General features: G+C 36.5%; 1 protein-coding gene across 1 annotated transcript in view; it reads left to right on the top strand.

The window, feature by feature from the left end:
- The first annotated feature begins 4,651 nt into the window (after positions 1-4,651).
- The window catches only part of LOC121648895 (transient receptor potential cation channel subfamily M member 3), a 54,309-nt gene continuing 33,956 nt past the window's right edge, over positions 4,652-25,004 (top strand). Inside the window, exons 1-5 of the mRNA XM_041999347.1 lie at positions 4,652-4,734; positions 5,479-5,692; positions 9,080-9,204; positions 11,236-11,407; positions 24,532-24,706. Of these exons, the coding sequence (XP_041855281.1) occupies positions 4,732-4,734; positions 5,479-5,692; positions 9,080-9,204; positions 11,236-11,407; positions 24,532-24,706 (689 nt within the window). The 5' untranslated portion in view covers positions 4,652-4,731. The remainder of the gene's footprint in view (positions 4,735-5,478; positions 5,693-9,079; positions 9,205-11,235; positions 11,408-24,531; positions 24,707-25,004) is intronic.

Here is a 25,004-nt window from a genome sequence, read left to right as displayed (position 1 = left end):
CATCCTTTAACTGTATGCATAGCATTGCACTTACTCACACTTTATAAAATCAATGTGCACACATACTGAAAAGAGGAGAACTCTCATGCTTAACTGGCTGCACATACAAGTATCCAAGGACAAGAACTCTAATATTATTTGCTGCTTCAGTGCATTTCACATCTTTTCCCAACCTTTCATATCCTCCAGTCTGATCTAAAATCACTGTATAACATAAAACTTTTGTCCGTGTTTAATATGTGCATCTAGTATTTTACGTTTGCTTGTTTGTTTATATGAAATTTCTCTGAACCTCTGATGAAAAAAAAACTGTATTTAATATGAAATTGCTGCATTTTATTCTTCTCCTTCCCTCTTTCTTCTTCTCCTCAGTTTCAACATCTTGTAGTGTCAATGTTCTGTCTTTCGTCACCCTGAACAGATTTATTGTGAACAAGCACCAGCCTAATCATAATTTAAACCTGTTTCTGTTGTTACTTCTTTGTGTTCAAGCAAAAGCGTCATTATTTGACTGAATGCTTCTTATCTCCAGGCACAGAAATCGTGGATAGAAAGAGCATTCAGCAAGAGAGAATGTGTTCATATCATAGCGAGCGCCAAAGACCCCCATAGGTAAGTACAGATACATGTGAAAACATTGTACATTTATGTCTTATTGCATCTAATCAGATTAATTTGAAAACAGTGTGAAAAAGAACATTAGATTAATAAAAACTGATGTTATCAAATATTTTTACACTTGGATACAGTTGGATACACATTTGATTTTGTCCATGACTTTAAACAGCATGTGTCAGAAAAGCTGTTAAATTGACAGAAACTGTTAAATGTCTTTCAGACATGTCCAGCACTTTTATTCCAGCAAAACTACTGCAGCATGGCCAGCAGATTAGTCAAGCATATTGTGGCAAATAATCAAAACAGTGGCTTAAAAAAAAAAAAAAAAAAAACACATTTGGGGAAGAAAATATGTATGTTTATTGCAAGAGGTTCAAATCTTTTAGTCCCATTATCCACCACTGCAGCCATAGTTAAGAGCTGACACTTATGGACAGCAGTAAAAGGTGTTGAATGCTAAGGTGAAGGGGCAAATGCTTCATCCTTAAAATCAACTACCAAAACTGCTGCCAATATTTGGAATGTTCTTTCTTCAAATAATGGACAAAATTACGTCTAGATGATTAAAAAGGCTGTGGTCTGTCCAGCTATTAAAACCATAAAAATGCCAGGATAATGAGCCTACACTGTACATTTAACATTCAGTGCATATGAAAACGTGTGTGTCCTTCCCAATGTGAGATTTACAATGATAGAAAACACCTCTTTAATGATATTTGGCTTTGGTTGCTATTTCAATAAAAGCAGATCATGAATAAATCAATAAACTGACAGACTTAATTGATGGATGGCTCATGGCAGCTAAAAAGGGTTGTTCATATGACTCACTGAGGTACACTAATGAAAAAATTAAGGGAAAACTGAATACATTTTAGATTTTGATGAATGAAATGATTCAGTTGAAAGTCTTTACTTGTTACAAATTGGAATGTGTTTAGAAAAAAAAAACAGGAATGGTCAAAAGAATTTAAAATCATTAACCCATGGAGGTCTGGATTCAGAATTATACTCAAAATAAAAGTGGAAAGATGAGATCACAGGCTGACCCATCCTCTGTGGAAATTCCTCATGACAATTCAAAATAAAGTTCAGTAGTGTGTGTGGTTTCCATGTGCCTGTATGCATTCCCAGTGTCTGAGCATGCTCCTAATGAGATGATGGATGCCGCCATTGATCAAGCATTCCTGGAAACTCATTACGTCATGTACCCCACAGTGTGAACCCTCTCTCATCTGTGAAGAGCAAAGGCCAATCTGCCAATTCTGGTGTTCTCTGGCAAATACCAATCAGGCTGCATGATGTAAGACTGTGAGCACAGGCCCTACTTGTGGACATTAGGCCCTCATACCACTGTCATCGAGTCTGTTTCTGACAGTTTGAGCAAGAACATCTACAGTAGTGACCTACTGGAGGTCCTTTTCTAGGGCTCTGGCAGTACTCTTGTTGCTCCTTTCACAAAGGAGCAGTAAGCAGTCTGCTATTCCCCCTCCATACTCTTTGGTATACTGGCCTGTCTCCTGGAATCCCATCCATGCTCTCACTGTGCTGCAAGACACAGCAAACCTCATATGTTTTTCCACTAAAAACCCTCATGCTTTGAGGTGACTATGTACAAAGATAATTTCCTCTGTTTTTAACAGAAAAGAAGCATATGACCTTTGCATTGCCCCTGCTTTCAGTGAGACTGTCTCTGTTTAACGGTTTCACAACCCCCAATGATAGAAAACACTTGCTCGGAGAAGCTAGTGGTGACCTCAGCCACACAAGATTTGGTTCCTTCCTGATCTCTGTAGATAAAAGATTCTAACATTCTCTGTCATTTCAGTCTTCATTGCGACTGTACTTCTACACAGAAATATTTTCTAATAAGCCTTTTCTTGAATGAACTTTTTTATCGAGACTCAGTTGTTAGAAGTTCATTTATTCCACCAGACCACAGCTTGCATTGATGTGCCATCCTGGAAGAGCTGCCCTACCCAAGCATCGTCTGTGGGTTGCAGACACTGCCTCATGTTACTTCTAATGGTGAGGGCACTGGCAAAATGCAAACGTGACCAAAAATCAGCCAGAAAGGATGAAGACAGCGAAAAATTCTGTAGCCACCACCTGCAGGACCATTCCTTTATAGGAGTTGTCTTGCTAATTGCCTCTGATTTCCACCTACTGTCCGCTCCATTTCCACAACAGCAGGTAAAATTGATTCACAATCAGTGTTACTTTCTAACTGGAGAGATTGAAATCTCAGACGTTTGACAGATTTTGAGTTACATGGTAATTATTATGTGTCCCCTTTATTTTTTTAGCAGTGTACTTTGGAGGCCAATAATTTTTTTTGTCATTTCATATTATTTATTTGTAAGATTCACACTTACAAATAAGCCTGCATATGTGTGTGTGTGTGTATATATATATATATATATATATATATATATATATATATATTCAATTTAAATAAATCAAAAACTCTACAATTAAAAATGAAAGAAAAATGGTGGAATAATATTTAGTTTTTTTTGTCAAAATATGCTGTAAATGTGCACACTTAAATTTCCCAAAGAAATACAAAACTCCTTTTTTCTTTGTCAAACATTCAGATTTGGAGGCTGTTACATTTAAATTGATGGAGAGTATTGTTTTCATCAATCGTGACCAATACAATTTTCTGAATAATTTGACATGTATTTCTCTAAGATCTTATCTTAGATTATTTGCTCTAAGAGCTGCAAAACCTCCATGTGGCGAGTTCCCCTTGTATAAAGCAAATGAAGTTCCACGTATCAGACCTTCTAAAACGTGTGTAAAAACAAACTATGTACTACCTGCATCCCTGGAAGTCTCGCAACACAAATGACCCATAATCCTGACATTACATTGGACGTTTATACAACCACAATAAAAAGTTTAGCTGCTGTAAAATCTTATTTATGATGACAACGTGATGTCCCACTACCTTTTCAAATCAAACAAATTTATGCCACATAGAAATCTACTTCCTATCAATACAGCAAAGTGAGCTGTTAGAATAGCAGCACTTCAGTGAGATGAATTTGTGTTTGAAGCTACTGTCAATGTTTTCTACATCCTGCTCTGCAATGTTAGTGTCATAATGATGTAATCTCAGTTTTTATTACAGCTGCTGCTGTTCTTTGGTTAAAAAAAACAAAACAAACAAAAAAAAAATCTGGGATAGTTTAGTTGAATTCATTCAGCCCCTGCCATCACATTCAGTGAAACACCTTGTGTTTGTATGGGAGGGTAAGTGGAAGCTAGAAGCAGGAAGAAGCTGGAAAAATATTTTCCTGAACATATTCCTTGTCAAAACCACTTGTATTTGTGCTAAAGGCAAAGAGTGGAAAAGTAGCTTTGGTAAGAGATGATGGAAACTTGACGTAATAGTCAAAGCTTCCCAACTCCCTTCCTTTAAGGACTCCAGCTCCACCCTGTTGGGTTAAAACAGAAAATGAAAAATGCATTTATCTGAGTAAGCATGTACTCATGTAAAAAAATAGTACAATTCATGACTGTCACTCTGCCAAGTCCCGTCATGGCTGAGAACGAGAAGAGGACAAGAGAGAATTCAGACAGATGTTTGAATAGGTGAAAACAAAAAGAAACACAGCTGGTGAAATATTACACAGGCATACCAATCCTCCCTCCCCTCCCAGTGAGATGAAATTCAGCTGACAAGCTGCCACTTCAGCCTTGCCCACTTCTTACACATAATTATGGCAGCTCTCACATTCTTTTTTCTGTCTCTCTCATTTACACACAGACTATTTCTCGCTTCTTTTTTCTCCTTGTTGCTAAACTCGCTTTGCTAAGGGCTCAGACTTCTCAACATTTCAATTACTCTGTGTAACGGTCTGTGTAATACTCCAGTCTTGTACTCACCTTTTCTTTCTCCTCTTATCCAGGTGCTGTTGTGGTCGTCTCATAGGTCAGCATGTGGGTTTGCCGCCCGGCATCTCATCCAGTCAGAATGATAAGGCAGAGCGTTTGGCAAAGAATGACAGCCTGTCGGAGAAGTGGTCAATCAGCAAGCACACACAGCTCAGCCCCACTGATGCCTTTGGCACCATTGAGTTCCAGGGAGGAGGACACTCCAACAAAGCCATGGTGATTCTATTCACACATTTAATGAGCTCTCTTTTGGCATTTTCCCTTCAAGATAAGTCTGAAAAAGGAGAGTGCACTGATACAAACAGCAACGTCTGGCCCAGTTGGTGCAGTGTAAATGAAAACAAAATTAACTGGCTCATCTTTAAGATAATTTGAACCATATTTTTCAAAAACACGATGATTGATCTTTTTCGAAAACTAAACTATTGTTTTCATAAAATTTTTATTATTTACCTCAACACATTGTTCCAGCTATTACTGAAACAGCTTGAGTCAGTCTTAGAGAAAGTCCAGAAAGTTCCTTTCACACAGAAGAGCTGATAAAGTTTAACAAAAGCTTCATGGATCTGGTCAGTGAGATTGTTTGGAACAGAAGTGAACCCACATGAAAAGGGGTCGGCATTCTCCTTTCATTTCATGCTGTGGTAACCCTTTGTGCAGCTCATGCATTAAGAAGTTTTAAGTGACTCATACCTACATGACAATAAAGCAGATATTTTGTGTTCTTGTCTACAAGCAAGTTTCAGGTCGTAGTCAGCTTACCATACCAAACAAGAAAAGAGCAACCTCAGGGTTTCCATGGGGGAAAATAGCAACCATTAGGTCTTTGACACTTGCTTTCAACCTCTGATGGAAGTGCTGTCACATTTTTTCTAATTTCCTTTTCATAAATGTTTTTACTTATTGTTCGTCCTCTAGTATGGACTCTATCTCTATCTCTATTCGGACCCTTTTTTGCAGTATGTGCGAGTGTCTTATGACACCAAGCCTGACCTCCTGCTCCACTTGATGACCAAGGAGTGGCAGCTGGATCTGCCTAAGCTGCTCATATCTGTCCACGGGGGCCTGCAGAACTTTGAATTACAGCCTAAACTCAAGCAAGTCTTTGGCAAAGGGCTCATCAAGGCTGCCATGACAACAGGAGCCTGGATCTTCACTGGGGGAGTTAACACAGGTAATTCATTAATAATCTTTTTTGTATTATTTGCGGAAATAATGTAAATAATTATTTGCCATGTAAAATCTTTTTTATTTCATTTTACTCATACTCCAGTGACTTTTATTCATTTAAAAAAATAAGAGGTACTTCCAGTAGAAGATTAATGAGTGTGTTGAAATGTTGATGTAAGTTATTTGCTTTTTAATTACCCTTTGTCAAGACAGTCTGCGCTTTTAATTTGTTAAACCACTAGATTTGTGAAATGGTTCTTTATCTTATGAGCACTCAACTCCACTCACAGGCACTGAAAGTCACAACAGATGCATGAAGTGATAGCTCCTAATAATTATCACATTTTGAATTAAAATAGTGTCAAGCAGTCTAGAATGCTTATTTTAATGTAGAAATTAAATGAAAAGGTGCCACGTTTACATTATGTTTTGGATAGAATGAGAGATAGCATGACAGAAGTTAACATTCAATAAAAATAATAAAAAAAACAGGTCAGGCTGATATAGCACTTTTCAAGGCACCCCTCTTGTGCCTTTATAAGCTCATTAATACTCATCTCTAAACTTACTCAGAAGAAAAATTGACATATTTTCTTTATTGGGCAAAAGCAATGTAAATACAACTGTTTCTAAAAAGTTAGGATACTTAATAAAATGTAAATTTATAAAAGGAATGAAGGAATTTAGAAACAATGGAAACATATTTTAACTGATGATAGTGCAAACACACTGAAAGCGGTTTTTAATATGGGGGAGAAATTATTTCCTTACAGTGATGCTTCCACCATACAGTCCCTTCCATATAAGTCACTATAAGAAGTTAAGAGTCAATCTAAAGAAATGAGTAAATAAGTGAATGTAAAGTTGACTGAAATGTGCAAAAATAGAAAATTTTAAAACCCAAACCATGACAAGATAAAATCAAGACAGAGGAGCAACCTGTTTGCAGTGATCATTGTGTTTTAGGTGGCGCTACATTAAAAACGAACACGACTATCATAGAAATCACTGTGTGGGCTCATGAACTCTTCTAAAAAACTGACAGTGAACATAGTTTATCACTACATATAGGCAGGTTACATATAGGCAGAATAATTAGGATTTTTTTCTGTAAAAATAATTTAAAATGTTGTAATTTCTTGCGAGGGATAAAAGGAAGCTTCCCTATAAAAAATCTGTCTCTCTACATCAACAATGTTTAGTCAAGCTTTTCTCTTTTCAAAATCAGTTGACGGAATAACTTTGGTGCACTGTGTAGCTCATTCTGTCTTCCTGGTTTCTTAACCAATCATATGTGACTCCTCACGGTTGCCAAACAACGCAGCGTTTGGTATTTTATGTCGGCAAAAGAGCAGCAGCCTGCAGGTTTGAAAGCTGGTAAAAGAAGAGGACCAGAAATAGTTTCAGAAAAACCTGAAAAGCCTCGGCATCCTGCTAAAATAGCAAACGACCAAAAACGGAAAAAACAAAGATCAAAATTGGAGAATCTTCTGCAAGGTGGAGAAGTCTGAGAGACTAAATTAATTTTAAGAGGAATGTAGAGCTGGCAAAGTTTCTCCTCAACAAATAAGCACCATAATTTTGCTTAAATTAACCGAAAAGTTTATCTTGATTTACAAAGATTTTAGTCTAATTTATTTCTCGGCACTCATTACATTAATTTGTGTGACTGTATGGATATATTAGTTGAGCAAATTGGTGGCCTGTTAGTTTACAACAAAAAATGTAATGATGTTTTGGCCAAGTGAATAGTGTGTTTGTCATTATAAACTTATGAAATTACTATCACGCTCTCCGTGTTTTTCTCTTTCGACTGCAGTTCTGATTTGAAACGCTAGGTGTCAATGCTTATTACACCTTTAAATATCTGCCATATAAAGGAAGAAAACAAAACAAAACAAACAAAAAACAAAAACGTGTTATTTACACCGTTATTACAACAGCAGAATGTGGCTGTGGGTGCATCAGGACACACTTAGATTGGAAACATACACTTAAAGGTACCATTAGCGGTGAACAATATTCACAGATTTTGGAGCAATATGCTCTGCCTTCCAGATACTGTATTAAAAAAAATAAATAAATAAAAATATAAGGGAGAGAGAGAAAAAAGACACAAGGGGCACTGCACTGTTGAGCAGTTATATATTTCTAAATTAAATCAGAAAGGGAGACATTTCTATTGTCTCCAGTTCCCAAATGCTTACAGCATGTTTTAAAAAAATGTGATGCAACACAGTGGTAAACAAGTCCTTTCCCACCTGTTCTGAAATGTGTTACTGGCATCAAAACCACAAGGAAATTATATTTTTTCACACAAAAGTGGTCCTCTGTGTCAACATTTTATATGTGGTCTTTTTACTAATTTCAATTAAATAATAGGTTTCAATGATTTGTATATAACAGCGCTCTCCTTTCACTGACATATTAGAGTACTTATTATGTTTGGATGACTTTGAGTGAGTTGTGTGACTGCATGAATTTGGCCTTTGAGTTTGATAGCAGCGAGATGGTTAGCTACAAGTTTTTATGATGAATACTGATCTGGGAATTGAAAAGTTAGCTGACAGATTGTTGAAAATGGATTTATTAGAATGTGGGAAGTTTGGGCATGAGCACTGACAATAAGGTAAGATAGAGTTTTCCTTGGTTGCTTTCTTTTTGTTTTGTTTAACTGTTTTCATTTTTATTGTAACACAAGACGCAAAGTTATGAATATAATGTTATTTCACATAAAGAATCCCTGATGCACTTTACCTTTTAAACATGAACAGCACTCTTTAGATTGCAGCTCTTATCCTTTCTCCCTCACTTTGTCTTCAGCCTATAGAGTATCTTCTGTTCTTATTATTGTTTCTAGGTCACAACAAAAGACAAGTATTTTTAGTAACTCAGAACTATTTTAGTAGGCACAAAGAAAGAACTGAGGTGGGGCAGTTATATTCAATAAAACGATAAAAACAGATGGAAAGAAATTATACTCTGTTGGATGTTGTATTGTGTCAACAATTGAATACAGAAAGGAACAGAGTAAGATTTAGTGACAGAATGGGTACAGAGGCAAGAAAGAGGCAGAGAGAGGTGTAAATTATGGATGGATGGTTGGATTGGAGGGATAGTGGGTGGAGGTGGAGAAAGAATGAATGTCAGCTGGAGAAATGTGATAAGATGGCCTTCAGGTTTGACTGCTGATCCCCTGAGGACAACAACAAGAAGCCTGGAAATCTTTGTGTGTGTGTGTCCATTCTTTTGGCTACCATGCTTTAACCTTTTGCACTTAATAAATGCTGTTTAAATATGACACAATAGATCACTTTCTGACATAAAACTGTTTACTGATTGTACCAAAAAACACAAACAGAATATCTCTCTTTGTCTCTCTAAAACATAGGTGTGATTCGTCATGTGGGAGATGCATTGAAAGACCACGCCTCCAAATCAAGGGGAAAGATTTGCACCATTGGGATTGCTCCATGGGGTATCGTAGAAAATCAAGAGGATCTTGTTGGCAAAGACGTGAGTCTTAAAAGTGAATCAACCAAATCTTAAGTCGCAGAGTGGCTACTTGCGTGCTTTAGTTTGATCTAAATGAAAAAAAATAAATAAATAAAAATTGCACTAAACAATTTCCATAACCTATACATTTTAGTTTTTTAATTATTTTATTTACATCCCCACTAACTGATGCAGACCATCAATTATTCTTCTAAGGGTCTAGCTTATTAAGTGGGATGCAGAGCTAGCTGTCACAGTGAGTTGGAAAGTTGATGAAACGTTATGAGTGCGCAAGAGCTCTTGCTGACTCATTAAAATTTGGTGTTTGTGCAATGTTGTGTTTAAAATTTCATCAGAACCGCCGCAATCTGTCCCAAGAACAAGTCAAGCAGAGCTGATTAATGTCAGTGGCTGAAATGAGATGATTAAGCTCTGATGTATTTTTTCTTGCTCGATTGGTCTTCACAGTATATGTAATGTTGAGATGAGTTTATCTCATATTGTCAGGCTCTGTCCCAGTACACCATAACCAAGCTTCTCAGAAACTCTCATTAAAGAATAATCATCAGCCTAGTTCTCAGTACAACTTAGTGTAACGTTTAATTTCAGTGCAGTAAAACGGTGCGCCATGGACTGCGCCGCCACGACCACATTTTGGTGGCAACCTTGTATCGTATGTCTGAACTGATGACGTTTGGCAGTGGCCCACAGTTACTGATGAAAGTATCTTATCTGCCAGTTTTGAAGTTATTTTACTTGACATGTTAGTGCATTGCTTACGACAATAACCAGAATAGTTAAAGGAGAAACGTGGGAAAAAAAATCCACTCAACATTCCTCCCCATCTCAGTTTAAGTACTGTAATGCTACTGTACTAGCTAGATCGTTTAGTTGTACTCAGTCACTGCAGACCAGTGAGCCTAATAAAATGAATATTTATTCGATTTTTTAGGATTATTTCATTAATCACCTAGCTTGTGATATACAAACTACATAGAGCAACTCAGAACATGCACGCATTAAAAAAGGTGTGTCCTTGTGTGTGTTGCTCTTGATTAACATGTAACAGTGATTATGCCAATAATGAAAGATAAAAGAATAAAATAATAAAATAATTTAAATGAACCACAGGGAGATTAAAGTTATCTATGTGTCTGATTTAAGGGTCAAACATCAACTTCGCAGCGTCTTCCAAAGCGTAACAGAGAATCTTTCCTTATCTCAGCCCAGCAAGAAGTACAACTTTATCAGGTTTTGTAAATTAGAGAATTTTCTGATCTGCTGTATGCACAGTTTCCTCATTCATAGATGACAACATGAATGCATTTAACGTTTCACTTTCTAAAAATAAAACGCATCATGCAAATTTCATGTTTTTACAATAATCTATGAGATTAGAACTAAAGTCCACATGTTTGTTTCTTTGCTTGGCAGGTTGACGCTTAGCAACATTTTACAATATCTCCCAAATCATTAATTTACTCTCAGGAACAGGACAACCTCTTGTCTCTTTGTCTATTAACAAAAACTAGCATAATAAACAAGATTGTTGTGTCATCTAGCCACAACTGACGTTTTCCACTGCTGTTTGAGCAACCAAGAACCTCACAAGTCCTCCCAGATTTTCATGATATCGTTAGGAAGGAAGCAGTAGCATTAAAAAAATCATCCAGTTCTCTTCACAATTACTTCTGGTAGCCACACAAGTGCCATCGCAAAAATGGCAGACGGTCTACTTCTGGTATTTGCCTGGATCAGTTGTAGCCTACTTGAAGCAAAAAAAAAAACAAAAAAAAACGAGAAAACAAGTTCACTAACAAAAAGAGTTTGCTTTTGATAACCAATTTCACTGTTGATCTGATTGGTTAGAGACACAAAGATGATTCACCCAATCATCCACCAAGTATTCATTTGAAAGTGCCTGCCCCTTAAACAATCTCAGACAGCAACCTCTTTGACAGTAACAAACTATCAGGTTAACATACTTTAGTGACTATGTGTCATCAATGCTTCAGATGTTTGGTTAATTTTTACTGCCTTCTTCTCGACTAGGTGGTGCGTCCATACCAAACCATGTCCAACCCCCTGAGTAAGCTGACAGTTCTTAACAGTCTTCACTCCCACTTCATCCTGGCTGACAATGGTACCACAGGAAAATACGGTGCTGAGGTCAAACTACGACGCCAGCTCGAGAAACACATCTCCCTGCAGAAGATCAATACACGTGAGTGGTGTTGAGATATATAAGATGGGGTCAATGGCAAACTGACTTATGTAACCTGAATCAAAGGCCATTTTTTTTTCTTTTTTTATTTGCTTTTTTCTTTTTAATCCTTTAACTGATGCAGTTTTTTCTTTTATCAACGATGCCATTGAGGGTTAACTGAGCTCAACTTTTTTCTTTCTTTTTTTTTTTTTTTACAGATGCAAATACTAAAATTATCTTTACTTACTTTATATGAAGCACACACTGCCAGACAGTGTATTTTTAGGCACCTGAATATAATTCGATAAGCATTTGAAACTGTCCTCTTTTGGGAGTTTGTTTTCTTTTCAAAGCTACCTGGCAGGTCAGGTTAACTCTGTTCTCAAACGAATCTGCATGCTAATCATTATTTTCTGTTCTGATGTACCTACAAACAGCAAACTGGCAGACATAATAGCAAAACTACATAACAAATTACAATATTTTACATGGAAGTCATCTTAAAGACTTGGTTGACCTCACATATAAAGTACAGCTTTGTGGCTTTTTGTTGCTTTTTCATACATTTCGACAGATGAATGGGTAATACTGGGTTTAAACGGGTTGCATTTGATAACCAGGGGTATTATTTTTTTCTGTTTTCTCCCTTTTTTTAATTCAAGTTTGGACCAAATACATTTATCTCATCTGTGTATTTGCCTGCATGTCCTAATATTTGTGTTTGTTTATCCAGTGCTGAGTCCGTGTCACATCTGCCTGTAGTTTTCACATTAAACTAGCTAAATACTGGATAGATTTGCATGTATACAAAATGTGTTTCTCTGCACAGAAAGAAGTCAGGGTGAAGAGATGGTCCCAAAAAGCTGTACCTTGTTAGTGTACAAGCAGCGGACCTTAGTACTGTCTGATTTTAATTAATAAATTAATTTATTTTCACACCTTCTGTTCTGTATGTTTAAAAGAACAATTTTGCATCCCCACAGACCAAAATATATTATTATGTTCACTTTAGACTGAACAGAAACTTCTTCTGTATGGAGTTTCCATGTTCTACCAGCCCATGCACTGGCTCTCTCTGGGTACTTTTGCTTCCTGCCACAATCCAAAAACATGCATGGTTGGTTAACAGATTATTTAAAAATGTGGGCATGCATGTTCGTCTGTCTCTGGATTGGCCCTGTGAAGGACTGACAACCTGTCCAGGGTGTACCCTGCTTCTTTTCTGATAACAGCTAGGATAGACAAAAAAAACAAGTGCCTGTCTGTAAACAAAAAATGCCAAAAAAAAAAAAAAAAAGAAACAAAACAAAAGAAAAAAAAAACCAAAATGATATATTACATCAATGTCCTGTAGCCTTTTTATCCTGCACAGGGTCACTGGGGAGAGTGTGCACTCTGCTCAGGTTACAAGTCAAGCAAGGAGCTCACATAGAGACTACAGTGCATACCTGCATCTACAATAAATATGAAAGAAAGAGTCCCAGCCTTTAATTAAATTAAGAATCTTCTTGATGTGAGGTAGTAGTACTTACTATTACACCCATGCAGCCAATAACAGTTTATATAGAACAAACAATAACAATGTCTCACATTTTTTTGTTCCCTTTTTTTCTGTTAACAAGAAACCATTTCAGACAGAGCAAGTTCCTTTGGGGTTGGTAGAGATGTGTTCACACACTTTAACGTCAATGCTTATTTAAGAGCTGTAGAGAACTCCCAAGTGTCAGAAAGCAGGTTTTGCCAAGCGCAGTGCCTTGATTCAAACCTCACCTTTGTCAACACCATTTTTACTCTCTGTCAGAACCATCACTGATGTTTATTTATTGTGACATTATATGGTTAAGCTCCTATGGAGGTGGACTTTTTGAGTTGCAAATACCTTACTACTCCTAACCCTTAACTCAGAGGATTTAAGAAATGTTTCTGGTTTACAAAAACTCATGAATGTGCTCCTTTTTCTGTTCATCATTCTGTCAAGTGACCTATGGGCTTCCCTTTGTCATCCTATGCCTGGATTCATACAAAAGGGGCTGGGAAGGCAAAGGGACGCCCAGCTGTCATGCAAGCACCAAATGTTTGATAACTATTTGAAATCCCCCAGCCATTATTGCAGCGTTTATTTGGATCCAAGGTAAGCATCAATATGGGGTTCTTTTAAGAGGTAACAGGTAGTACCTGCTGCTTACCTGCGATACATATCTCAGAGCTATCACTTGCAGACCTTCTCTTGCAGTAACCTTCAATTCAGCAGTGTCTGAGGTCACACTGATAACCAGCTTCAGTGTCATAATCTTCTATTCAGGCTGGCAGCTTGCCTCCTGAGATGAAGAGCTATCAACCAAAATGGATCCCTCACTTTATCCTAAATCATTTGAATATCTATTGTTACATGGTATGAAGCAATGTGGAACTTAAATCTGTGACTGATGTGGAGAATGTTATTTCCATTGTGCCAACAGCTTGAAGTAAAATGTGCAGTTTAAAAATACTAAGTTATAAATGCATTAAAAGGTAGTTTAAAATGAAAAGGGAAATAAATAATGTGTACATTACAGATTTTAACAGAAAAAACGTTTAATTAAAACATTAATGGGTTTTTTGTAGTTGACAACTACAAAAAATGCACTCTTGGTATAAAATGCTGGTGTAAATTTCTTTATGTTGTACTTTGCGGTGCACTTGTCCTTGTCCTTTATTTATTTATTTATTTTATTTTTTTTTGTCACCCCTGTAAGGCTTGCAGACAAGAGCTATTTCTTGATTTGATTACCTTTGCATGACCAGTCATGGACTGCATCAATTTTCCTCTCAACAGGGCTTTTGTGGGATCTCAGTATATATATATATCTGTAAGGAAAATGGGTGAATAGGGAAAACCCTAGCAAAATTGGCATTTTGGTTGTGGACAACACTTAAAAAGCAGTTCTGTTTTTTTTTTTTTTTGTTTGTTTTTTTGTTTTTTTCATAACATACAGTCACACACACTGCACATTGCACACTAGATGAAAGAAGTGTGGTGGATAGATATGCATAATCTCCCCCTGTGGTATATTTGTGATGTCTGGGCAATCCTGCAGCTAATCCTACAGTGCCTGTCTGTAAATTTCCAGCTGAAACATCAACATGTGACTGCCAGAAATGCTGTGGCAATCAAATTGGATAAATGACAATTTCTGAAAATGGAGATCAATCATATGTAACAAATCTACAGCTGGTTTGCTTTTGACTTCACCTAGGACGAAGCCAGTATCCTAATAAATCCTCTAAGCTATATTATAACTGAAACTCTGCTCCAATTTAATATATCATTACCATGTAAAACTTCTGGTCTTGTATTATATTGAATATTTCCAGCACAAGTTCTGGCAGCACTTTCAGCACCTGTCAGAACACATCAATGGAGTGTAATTGTGCAGTTCCTAAACCTTTTAACACCACCTTTGGAGACAGAACCTTTTTTTCCCTCAGCATATTGAGTTAGTACCCTCCTCAGTGGAAAGTCAATACAAATATCAAAGGAAGCGCTCTAAGTGCAAATGAAATATATTTCTTAAGAGAAAAACTGTTGGTTGCAAGGCTGGTTAATGGAGCCAACACATTTATGCTAGATTGAAAGCTCAGCACTGTGTACTGCTCTATATTTATTGCCCTCTCGTGAGTTAAGCAGCAAGATGTGCTCTACAGTAGCTTGATGCAAATGAACCTGAATCCCAGCACATGGCACAAATATAATGGCCCATTTTATAAGTGCTTGGCATACACTCTATTCTTTACTAATTTATTACCCCTTTCTTAATTCTTCCTCACTTTTCCTGAAATTAAAACATGACCAGATGCTGTCAATTCAGGGATGGGGGGGGGGGAAAATCAATAAAATGACTGGGGCCATTAACACACTTTTTTTGACATGTCACAAGTTGTGGCTGTATCATGTTTTAATCGCACACCTGCCTCACAGAGATGAGAACAGAAAGACTGAAAGAGAAGAGTGAGAAAGTGATGACAGAGAAGACACTAAGGGTGGGAAGTGACAGGAGAGAATTTCATCATGTGCAAAATGCAAGTAAGAAATGAGTGAAAAAATGCAGGCAGTGAGACAAGGCTTAACCTTAAAATGTCCTCACTGAAAACACAACATGAAAAAGTGAAAGCAGCAATGGCAAAATAATCCAATTGGCCTCATCCATTAATGCTTTCTTATTAAACCAAACCTGCAAAAAAGAAGAAAATGCATATTCATGTTCTTTTTCTGGGCTATAAACAATAATAAATAAGTAAAAAATAAATACACATGCCTGGGCCAAACAAGAATGAAAGTTATTAATGTGTGCAAGTTTAGACAAAGCCTGATGTAATGAAAAATTCACCTTGAGTGTGCCCTTTTCCTTGTTAGCTAAATTACATGAAATAATAAAATGGCAGCATATGTATATTGGGTTGTGTGGTCACCCGTGGGCACAGACATGCATCCACATCTGTGTAACCTTCACTGCCCATTCCAATATAGCTGTGGTTTCATAAATCATTGAGTACATAAAAAGTAGCCAAGGTAATTGAATCCCGAATCCATAAGGTCTTGCATTCCAGATTAGCCATGAAATGGTGACCTCCTCTATGGAGCAGCACATACAAGAGAAATAATAGCTAAGCTGTTATACATAGGACGTCAGCAAGGTTGTACTACTCTTGTCTAAGCACTGTAAATGCTGAGATGGATAAAGCCTTTTTTTCCTGATATAATTAATACCATTATCCTTTTTTTAAGTAAATGATGCAACTCTGTCACGTATGATGATGAGGATATAAAAATTACACCCATTACCATGTATGGTTGAATAAATAGCAGTAATAACTGAAAAGAGTTGAGTAGCAAAGCATATATTTTCTAATTAAATATTAATATCTAAAGATTATTTAGATATTTATAAGTTAAAACTTTGTGATTTATTACTGTTAGTCTTCCAGAGCCCCTCAGGTTTTTAATACATTAATAGCTTTTTTAATGAGGCAAAACTTGCACTGAGGTATGTCCCATAATATTATTGAAGGCCAGTGAGAGTAAGCAAACAAACAGTTTGGGGAGCAATTAAGTCATTTGGAAGCAAGGTGCATTTAGCAAAAATGGATACAAAAACATGTCAAAATAATAAACATCAGCTGCCAAAGTGTTAAACCCAGTGGCAGAGACATAACAGCTAGTAGTTGATTGGATACTTGTTCTTAGTGTGATTACAGGTTGAGGATGTACATGAGTGAGAACATGTTATGTGGTGTGGAAAGAATTTGAGCGCACGAGCATCAGCGTGAAATGTGGTAAATGTCTTTGGACGTCCATCCCCTCACTTTTCTGCACCTGCTTAATCCAACTGAGGATTACAATGGAGTTGGAGCCTATTCCAGCTGAATCCAGAAAGAGGCAGAGTACACCCTCGATAGATTGCCAATACATTATAGGGCCTTTGGAGCAGCAGGTGAAAAAAAGAAAAAGATAAAAAAAAAACAATCAGCTATGTGAAGGCAATAATTATTGATATATGGTTTAGTTTGGATGAAAAGCACATGTTTTTCTTTCTTTCATACTGCATGTTTTATATGTGTCATAACTGTCTTCAAACATGTTAGAAACCTTACAGGAAGTATGTTTAAAATACAGCTTCCAAAATTTTAGCTTTTCCATTAATCCACTAAGTGATTGGTGGAGGAAGAACCATTCAGATCTTAATAATTTAGATGAAAGTTTTACAGTACGCTGTTACAACATATTATTTTTATTGAAAAATAATTAGGTTGTTGCAAATGGACATAGCAAGTTAGACAAATTTGTTTTTAAATCCTACTTACGAACATTTTATGAAAATTGTTGCTTTCACCAAAATCTTATATCTTCAGTCAGGAGTAATTAAACAAACAAACAAAACAGGAGTAAACAAAACCAGCATTTGTGTTGTTTTCTGATCTGTTCATTAAAATATAATAAAACTACAGTAATATTTTTGTCAGATTTTTAAATAACTGGGAGAAGTACAAATGTTGCCATTTTAGATAAATACCAGTATTTCAGATCCAAACATTGTAATTTTTCTCAAGGGAAAACTAAACCATTTTTCATCTATTTAAATGAATTCAAGAACAAGTCAAAGTCAAAACAGATCTACTTCTATCTGGTCTTCAACGCCATCGGTGCAAAAGACTGTACACACACCAAATCCGTTCCCTCAACCACATGAATATCATTCCATAAACGTCCAAGTAATCTGTGACTTCCAAATCCACCTGCTGAATGTCGTCTTTAATAATGAAAATTTGCTACAACCATGTCTTTTTATTACAATTATTTTTCTGCATCTTGGTAGCAGACTGCAGGCTGCTGTCCAAGTTCAGGAGTAATTAATGATCATCTGTATTTAAATCTGTTATTATAATTTTTGAAGCTCACCATGTGATTAATTATGACCAAGTAAACAATGAGGAAAAGCATGCTTCATTGCATATCTTGAGGAAAGACACAAATAATTCCGCGGTCTATGAACATGTTTACGACTCTGACTGAGGGTTTTCGTAAAAAAGTACAACTTAAGAACAATTTTAAGAAGATTCATGAGAAGATATTGCTGAATAAGGCCCATTCATCTGTTGTTATACCCTTGGGCAAAATACCATTCCTGCCTCCAGTGTCAGCATTGTAGGTGTATGAATGTTTTGGTGGTGGCTGGAGAGGCTGCCACATTTCCATCAGTCTACCCCAAGGCAGCCTTTAGCTACACACACATTTCAGGCACATATACTATATTTACTGTTGCATATACGGATCATTTAAAGCAAATGGAGAGCAGAGATGCATACACTGTATATTGCTAGTGACTAATTTGATTTTAAATGAGCTGCAAAGTCAAAATTTATGTTTTGTCATAAGAAATTGACTGAAGGTTGTAAACTAAAAAAAAAAAACAATTTATTTTTGGCATTTCATGCAGCATCTATCAGAATACAATATGATATTTAATACATTTTCATTTGTACATACCCATATGCATGCATCTCAAGAGTGTTGGCTAGATCATAATTTTGAATGTGTTTCATTTTGGATTTACCAGACCATGTGCAGATTAGTGTCAGTGCAAACACATTTTTATCAGCCCAATCATGCCCAAACAGCTTGGTGAACCTTGGGAGGAAGTTGTTTTCTTTCTTTATTTTTTCTTTCTTTTTTTCCTGCTTCTTTAATGAGACAGATAAAACAACTAAATTCTGTACAATTTTAACAGCAATTTAGTGTACACTCCCTGTGAGTAGTTATTTGCAAAGGCAGCTGACTGATACAATAGGTGAGGTGTTAATTTTCAGTTTTACTGGGGACCAAGATGCAAGGTGTTCTGTTTTATTATTATTATTATTATTATTATTATTATTATTATTATTATTATTATTATTATTATTATTATTATGCTGTTGCACTATGGAACTTTCTGACCTTAACACTCTGCATTCCTGACTCATTTGATGGCACAGTGACATTTATTATGCACATTTCTGGACTTACTATTAGGTACTGTCATTATTTTCTTCTTGGAGCTCTGGTTTGGGAGTTCTTGCAGGATGTTTTTGACTCATCATTCAGACAGAAATTGTCTGTTGTGTGTGGTGTCCGAGAAGAATTGGGTGATAAATAGGAAATCTGAAGCAGGCATGGGGAATGATGAAAAACGTCAAGCGTAAAGTTTCCGTTAAAGACATTGACAAACAAACAAAAACCCCACTTCACTGTGGACGAAGTTTCTCATAAAGTAAAAAATAACTAGGCAAGAACAAACTTTGTTCTTGTTCTTGCCACCTTTCCAAATTTCTCTCTTCTTGCAGAGTATTTAACAAGCTTTATACATGTGTTGGGGAGTGATGTCCTTTTTGTTTGTAGCTTTTTTTTTTCTTCTTCTTCTTTTGTTTTGTTTTTTAATTATATATTTATTTATTTCAGGGGGTGGTCAGGGACCTAAATTCTGGAGCACACCTCCTCCAGGCATGTTGATGCAAATTTGACATATACAAGGACAAACTCGCAGACACTAGCACGCACCCACAAAATGAATCATTGCCGGTGTCCTTAATTAGGACAATTTAAGCATGTTATGTGTGTCTGTGTTTCTAGCAACACTTACTCTGCCTAATTCCTGCTGTTAACGATTACTTCCTTGTCTCTTAAACTGAAAAGGTTCAGAAAATTTTAGATTTTGACCCCTTTCCTTCCTTTTCTTTTGTCTGTTTTTTGTCACACATTAACTAACTATAGTTGCACTCTGTGAGAAATAAGGTGCACACTCACTGGGTGCAAACTGGGTGCAGGCAGGTGACACACCTTGTCCGGTGTGTACAAGGATAAATCGGAATAGAACAAATAATCCTTGATAAAAAGAACTGAAATGTTTCTGTTTGAAAATGTATTTTTCTCCATTAATTTTAGGTCACAACAACATCTGCATACAGTAGGCTACTTTGATTTATGTTCTTATTCCAATGAAATTTATTATGTTATAAAGTTATATGTTTCACATTTTTACAATAACACTTATCACATTATAAGGCCCCATTTTATTATAATTTGAGTAACAGCTCTACGCGTCCGTAGTCCTCTTTAGCAATACAGTACTGCAGTGGAATCTTTTTGAATGCTTGTTTGCAATCATCTGCAGATGTGTTAAGACAATCTACAGAGATTGAGACTTAGAGATTGTGATCTTGTACAGTAGCTGCTCTGTATATATATATATATATACAGAGCGAGAGAAAGAGAGAGAGAGAGAGAGAGAGAGATACTTAATCTTTAAATATTTCTACATTTCTATATTTCTACAACCCCACCAAGATTAAGTTGGTAAAATCATAGAGAATCATAGAGAAATCTAATCTAATCTTAATTATATTTTATTTTCACAGAGAATTGGATTGCTTTACTTGAAAGGTTTTTAAAAACCTTTAACCACAGACAGATATGGTAATCTAGGAATTTCATATGTAAGAATAGCTGCAATAGTTTGTAATGTTCATCCGCTTTCCCCCATATCAGCATGTTGCCTTATTCTCAACAGGCGTAATCCATAACTTGTGATAACTGGCATCCACATTCCCACAGGAAGGAATAAATTGGTCAACTCTGTAGTTATTAATAAAAAGATAACTGTATTTGGAGATTTTGACCTCCCATTCAGTCAAAAGATAAATTAATTTCATTAGTACTTGTGTGTGTGTGGATTTATCTGTGTTTATGTGACACTCTAGATGTGTTTGTGTATGTCTGCATGTGTTTGCGAGCCCCGACAGAATTTCCTCCTTCCAATTAGCCATGACACAGCTGTGCTTTCCCCCTCCTCATCTGCTCTTCAGTGGATTTCAGCTGAACAATAATCTAATTTAGATACTGCAGCATTGCCTCCAAAGCTCACTACTCATCAATATCAATGTTTGATCTGACACAACTGCAAGCTTGCACACTTACACACATGCACACAAACATGCAAGAAAGAACAGAAATAGACATCCAAAAGAAAGTAAGAGTCAGATACAAAATGCAAGTCATTAGTCTACTGCTCTGTCACATTATGCTCTGTTCGTGTATGGTTGTGTGATGCGTATTGGTACAGTGACGTTTTACCTCTTTGAAGTAGACAAGGTTGAAATGCTTTAGTTCTCTTTTTTAGCGCACACATTAGAGCACCATTGTATTTTCAATTCTCCTTACATAACTGTCCCTGTTACAGCATAAGGCTGTGTGAGGCACATCGTATTAATGGGTGCATTCCCAAAAAATCTGAGTGTGCTTGTGTGTGTGTGTGCTTGTTTGTGTGTGTGTGTGTGTGTGGTTGAGAGACAGACCGTGCTTTATGCTCCTGTAAATTATGCAAATAAATATGCAGATAAACTAGGCCAGGGAAGATGAGGCAGTTACACAGTTTTTGAATTAAAAAGAGCCAACGACACAACTTTATGAATTAAAGTGGGAGGAAATGGATATGAATGAAGTGCTTATGGAATTAAAAAATTCCTGTACTATGAAGCGGGATCAACATACCCAGGATATCTCTTCATTACCTGTGTTGACTTAAAGTGGATTTATACTTTGCAAACCTGATAAGCGGTACCATGAAGTTGGTTATTAACTCAGTAACCCAAGAACCCAGTGTTTCCTGTGTGTGCTCACGTAAAAAGGGTGGTGTTTGCAGCGTCTGACCAACCGCAAACATGGAGAATCTGTGCAGAGCAGCCTACTTTACCATGGAGGAGCAGACAATTATGGTGTGTTATAGTTGTCTCATAATTCTGAGTGGTTGAGATTAGGTGACGTTATTACCAGGTAGTTGGCATTCCAGTTGCACAAACTCGGGAAAAATTGGATGCCTCCAAAATAGCCAATTTATTAGCATCTACAAATGCCATTAAAAACTAGAAAATGACAAACCCATTTTAAATATGTGCACCATGAGAACACCTGTCAATTTTGGTGAAAATGATTAATAAACCATATATTGATCTAATTTTTCATGAAAAAGCCTGCTGAAACAATGTAATTATCAATAACAGCAACTTGCTGCTGACTACACTAGAAACTTAACAGACACAAAATATACTTGGAGTCTCTGGGTCTTCTAAAACTTATGAGTTCGCCGTTCAGAAAAACAAGATCACTGTCATTTCTGGCAAAAATTCCTCAGATTTCCGAGGACAAGCGTAACGCACAATTTTTCTGTAAAAAAATGAAGAATTTAAACACATCCACGAGGCCAAAAGCAGCATTACTGTCGCAGCAAAAGCCACAGAGAAATGCTGGCAGAAAATGCCGACTGTTAATGTGTGAATTTGTGAGATTATACAATAATAATTCAACAGACAATATAAACGGACATCACTCTGATCACTTAATTTCACTTTATCCCAGCAGCGACATTTCAGGCAGAGCGCTTTCTCAGTGCCCTTCCTTTCCTTTATATTTTCCAGGGAGTTCTTTTGTGGCTCAGCAACCCCTGTGTGAGCACGTTTTGTGTTGGAATATTAATTCCATTGTAGGATGATCAGTCAGTCTCTTTAGTTTGTGTTCTACCTGTCCTTCAGCAGTTAGTGTGGTAACCATCATACAAATGATAGCTGTCTGTTATTTCTTTTTTTTCTAGTCTTGCTGATTAATGTGCTTTATAGTAGAAGGAACCTATTCACATACAGAATTTTAGCATGCTCCTTACAGTGCACTTTTGAAACATACACAGACAAAAATGAGCAAATGAAGTTAATTTAATGAAATGAAAAACACTTTACTATAATTTAGTATTGTCTTTTTTGTTGTCAAATTGTTGTCAGTCAGATTAAAAAGATTCATTTAGCTTCCTGTGGATAGTGATGACTTGGCAGGGATGACGTCCTGCACCTTTGTTTCTACAGTGGACCTGAATAAACCTCTTACTGAACACACTGTGTTGTTTCCTCATAGTGACATGTGGAGAGTGTGAAGCTTTGTCCATTATGTTCAGGAATGTGTACAACATTCTTCTCTGGTAATCAGCTCCAGAAGCTCCAGAGTTATACCCAGCACAGAGCCAGCCTTCTTAATTTTTTCAGTTTCTTTAAGTCCCTTATGCTACTGTCCTGGCTTGTGACATAGTAGATTGCATTTTCTACCACAGACCTATAGAAGATTTGCAAGATCTTCATGCAGACATTGATGGATCTCAGCGTTTAGACTGCTTTGTCCATTCTTGTAGATTGCCTCTGTGTTGTATTTCCAGTCTATTCTGTTGTCTACTTGATCTCCCAGATATTTGTAGTCCACCAACTCCAACTCTTCTCCCAGGAAGTAAAATAATGCTATTCTTACTGCTGTTTCTCCTAAAACCTGCAATCATCTCTCTGGTTTATGTTCATGTTCAAAATGAAGTGATTGTTTCCACACTATCCTACAAAATGATTAATGAGTTCTCTGTACTCAGCTTCTGATGCATGCCACAACTGCAGAGTCACAGCATTTCTGCAGATGACAGGACTCAGTTGTATTGAAATGCTCAGTGTTAGGAGAAACGGTTAAATTAGTCTCTTGTGGTGCTCCTATGCTGCAGACCACCATCTCAGACACACAACTTTTTAGTCATGTTATATCAGGATCAATGTGATGTTGATCCTGATATGACAATACCATATACTGTCAGACATGGTCACATCTGTTTTGGTCTTACATGCTGTAATTTTATACAGCTAAAATCCCAATAAACCTGCTATTGTTTATTTATTGACCTGTGTGTGTTATCAGACAATAACACACACACAAAAAAAAAAAAAAAAAAAAAATCAGGAATGATGACTGAAAAGCAGCCAATTTAAGGGCTGGTGTGTAGGATGTACATTAAAGATGATAACCAACTAAATACCCCCACCTCACAATCCCACTTACAAATGTGTAAAAAAAAAGAAAAAAAGGTGAAAGGTGTTTAGACAAATTGTCTCTCGTAGATCTATGTAAAAAAGAAAAAAAAAATGGACATTAGATTAAATAAATTAATTAAATTAGATCAAGTGGGCTAAATTTCCACCTATCTGATGAACACAGTAATGTTTAGCAGCAGTTATTTTGCATTGCAATCAGGCCACACCATATACCAACAGCGAAGGTTCACATATGTTTGGAACCTTACATCATATCTAATATTGGATAATTATTTTACATAAACAAGAGATTTTTTTAAAGGGTTTGTTTATTACCATTCACCAATGTGTATAGTTTGATCATTGATAGAAACTTTAAGTAATTTTAGTGGGAAATATAGGTCATATAAATGTACAAATATATCCACACACACACACACACTGCCTCTCTCCTCTGGAATACAGCACAAAGCTCAAAGAAGGCTGGATATATTTGGTACAAGTGTCTTTTCTCCTTAAATTAGAAGCACCATGGCAGGAGGGTCATGTGACATCATAGGTGTCAAATTTACATCTTGCTGCTGACAAATTTAGAACAGTTTTTCTATTTATGAATCCAGTATAGCTGATGTTGTACTTTCTTTCTTCCATCTTTGCATTCCTGCTTTTTTTTTCTGTATTTTTATTGGCTCCACTCTGCAATCACGCCTCACCTCCTGTTTCTCCCACTTCCACTTCCTGTGCAGGTATTGGCCAGGGTGTGCCAGTGGTGGCTCTTATCGTAGAGGGGGGCCCTAATGTGATCTCCATAGTGCTGGAGTACCTCAGGGATACTCCTCCAGTCCCTGTGGTGGTGTGTGATGGCAGTGGTAGAGCCTCAGACATCTTGGCCTTCGGACATAAATACTCAGAGGAAGGAGGGTATGTGCTCACATGTACACATAATGTAATTGTCCAAGTTCAAATAGTCATAATTATACATTGTGATTTGGAAAATCTGCTAAAATGAAACCTTTCATGGTTTATTTGTTATCATAAAATATGACAATAATTATGTTAGCTTTTAATTTTTGACAAGCATTTATACAATTTATATTAAGTTCAATGCTACTTCCTTTCTTTTTCTGGATAAAATGTCATAGTACAACTTGGAAAATATTATATTGCAGTATTTCTCAAAGAAATTAATCAGTTTTTATAGACTCATATCTAACTCATA

The sequence above is a fragment of the Melanotaenia boesemani genome, chromosome 11 (assembly GCF_017639745.1).
Source record: "Melanotaenia boesemani isolate fMelBoe1 chromosome 11, fMelBoe1.pri, whole genome shotgun sequence".
Classification (NCBI taxonomy): Eukaryota; Metazoa; Chordata; class Actinopteri; order Atheriniformes; family Melanotaeniidae; genus Melanotaenia; species Melanotaenia boesemani.
This window is presented reverse-complemented; position numbering and strand designations above follow the sequence as displayed.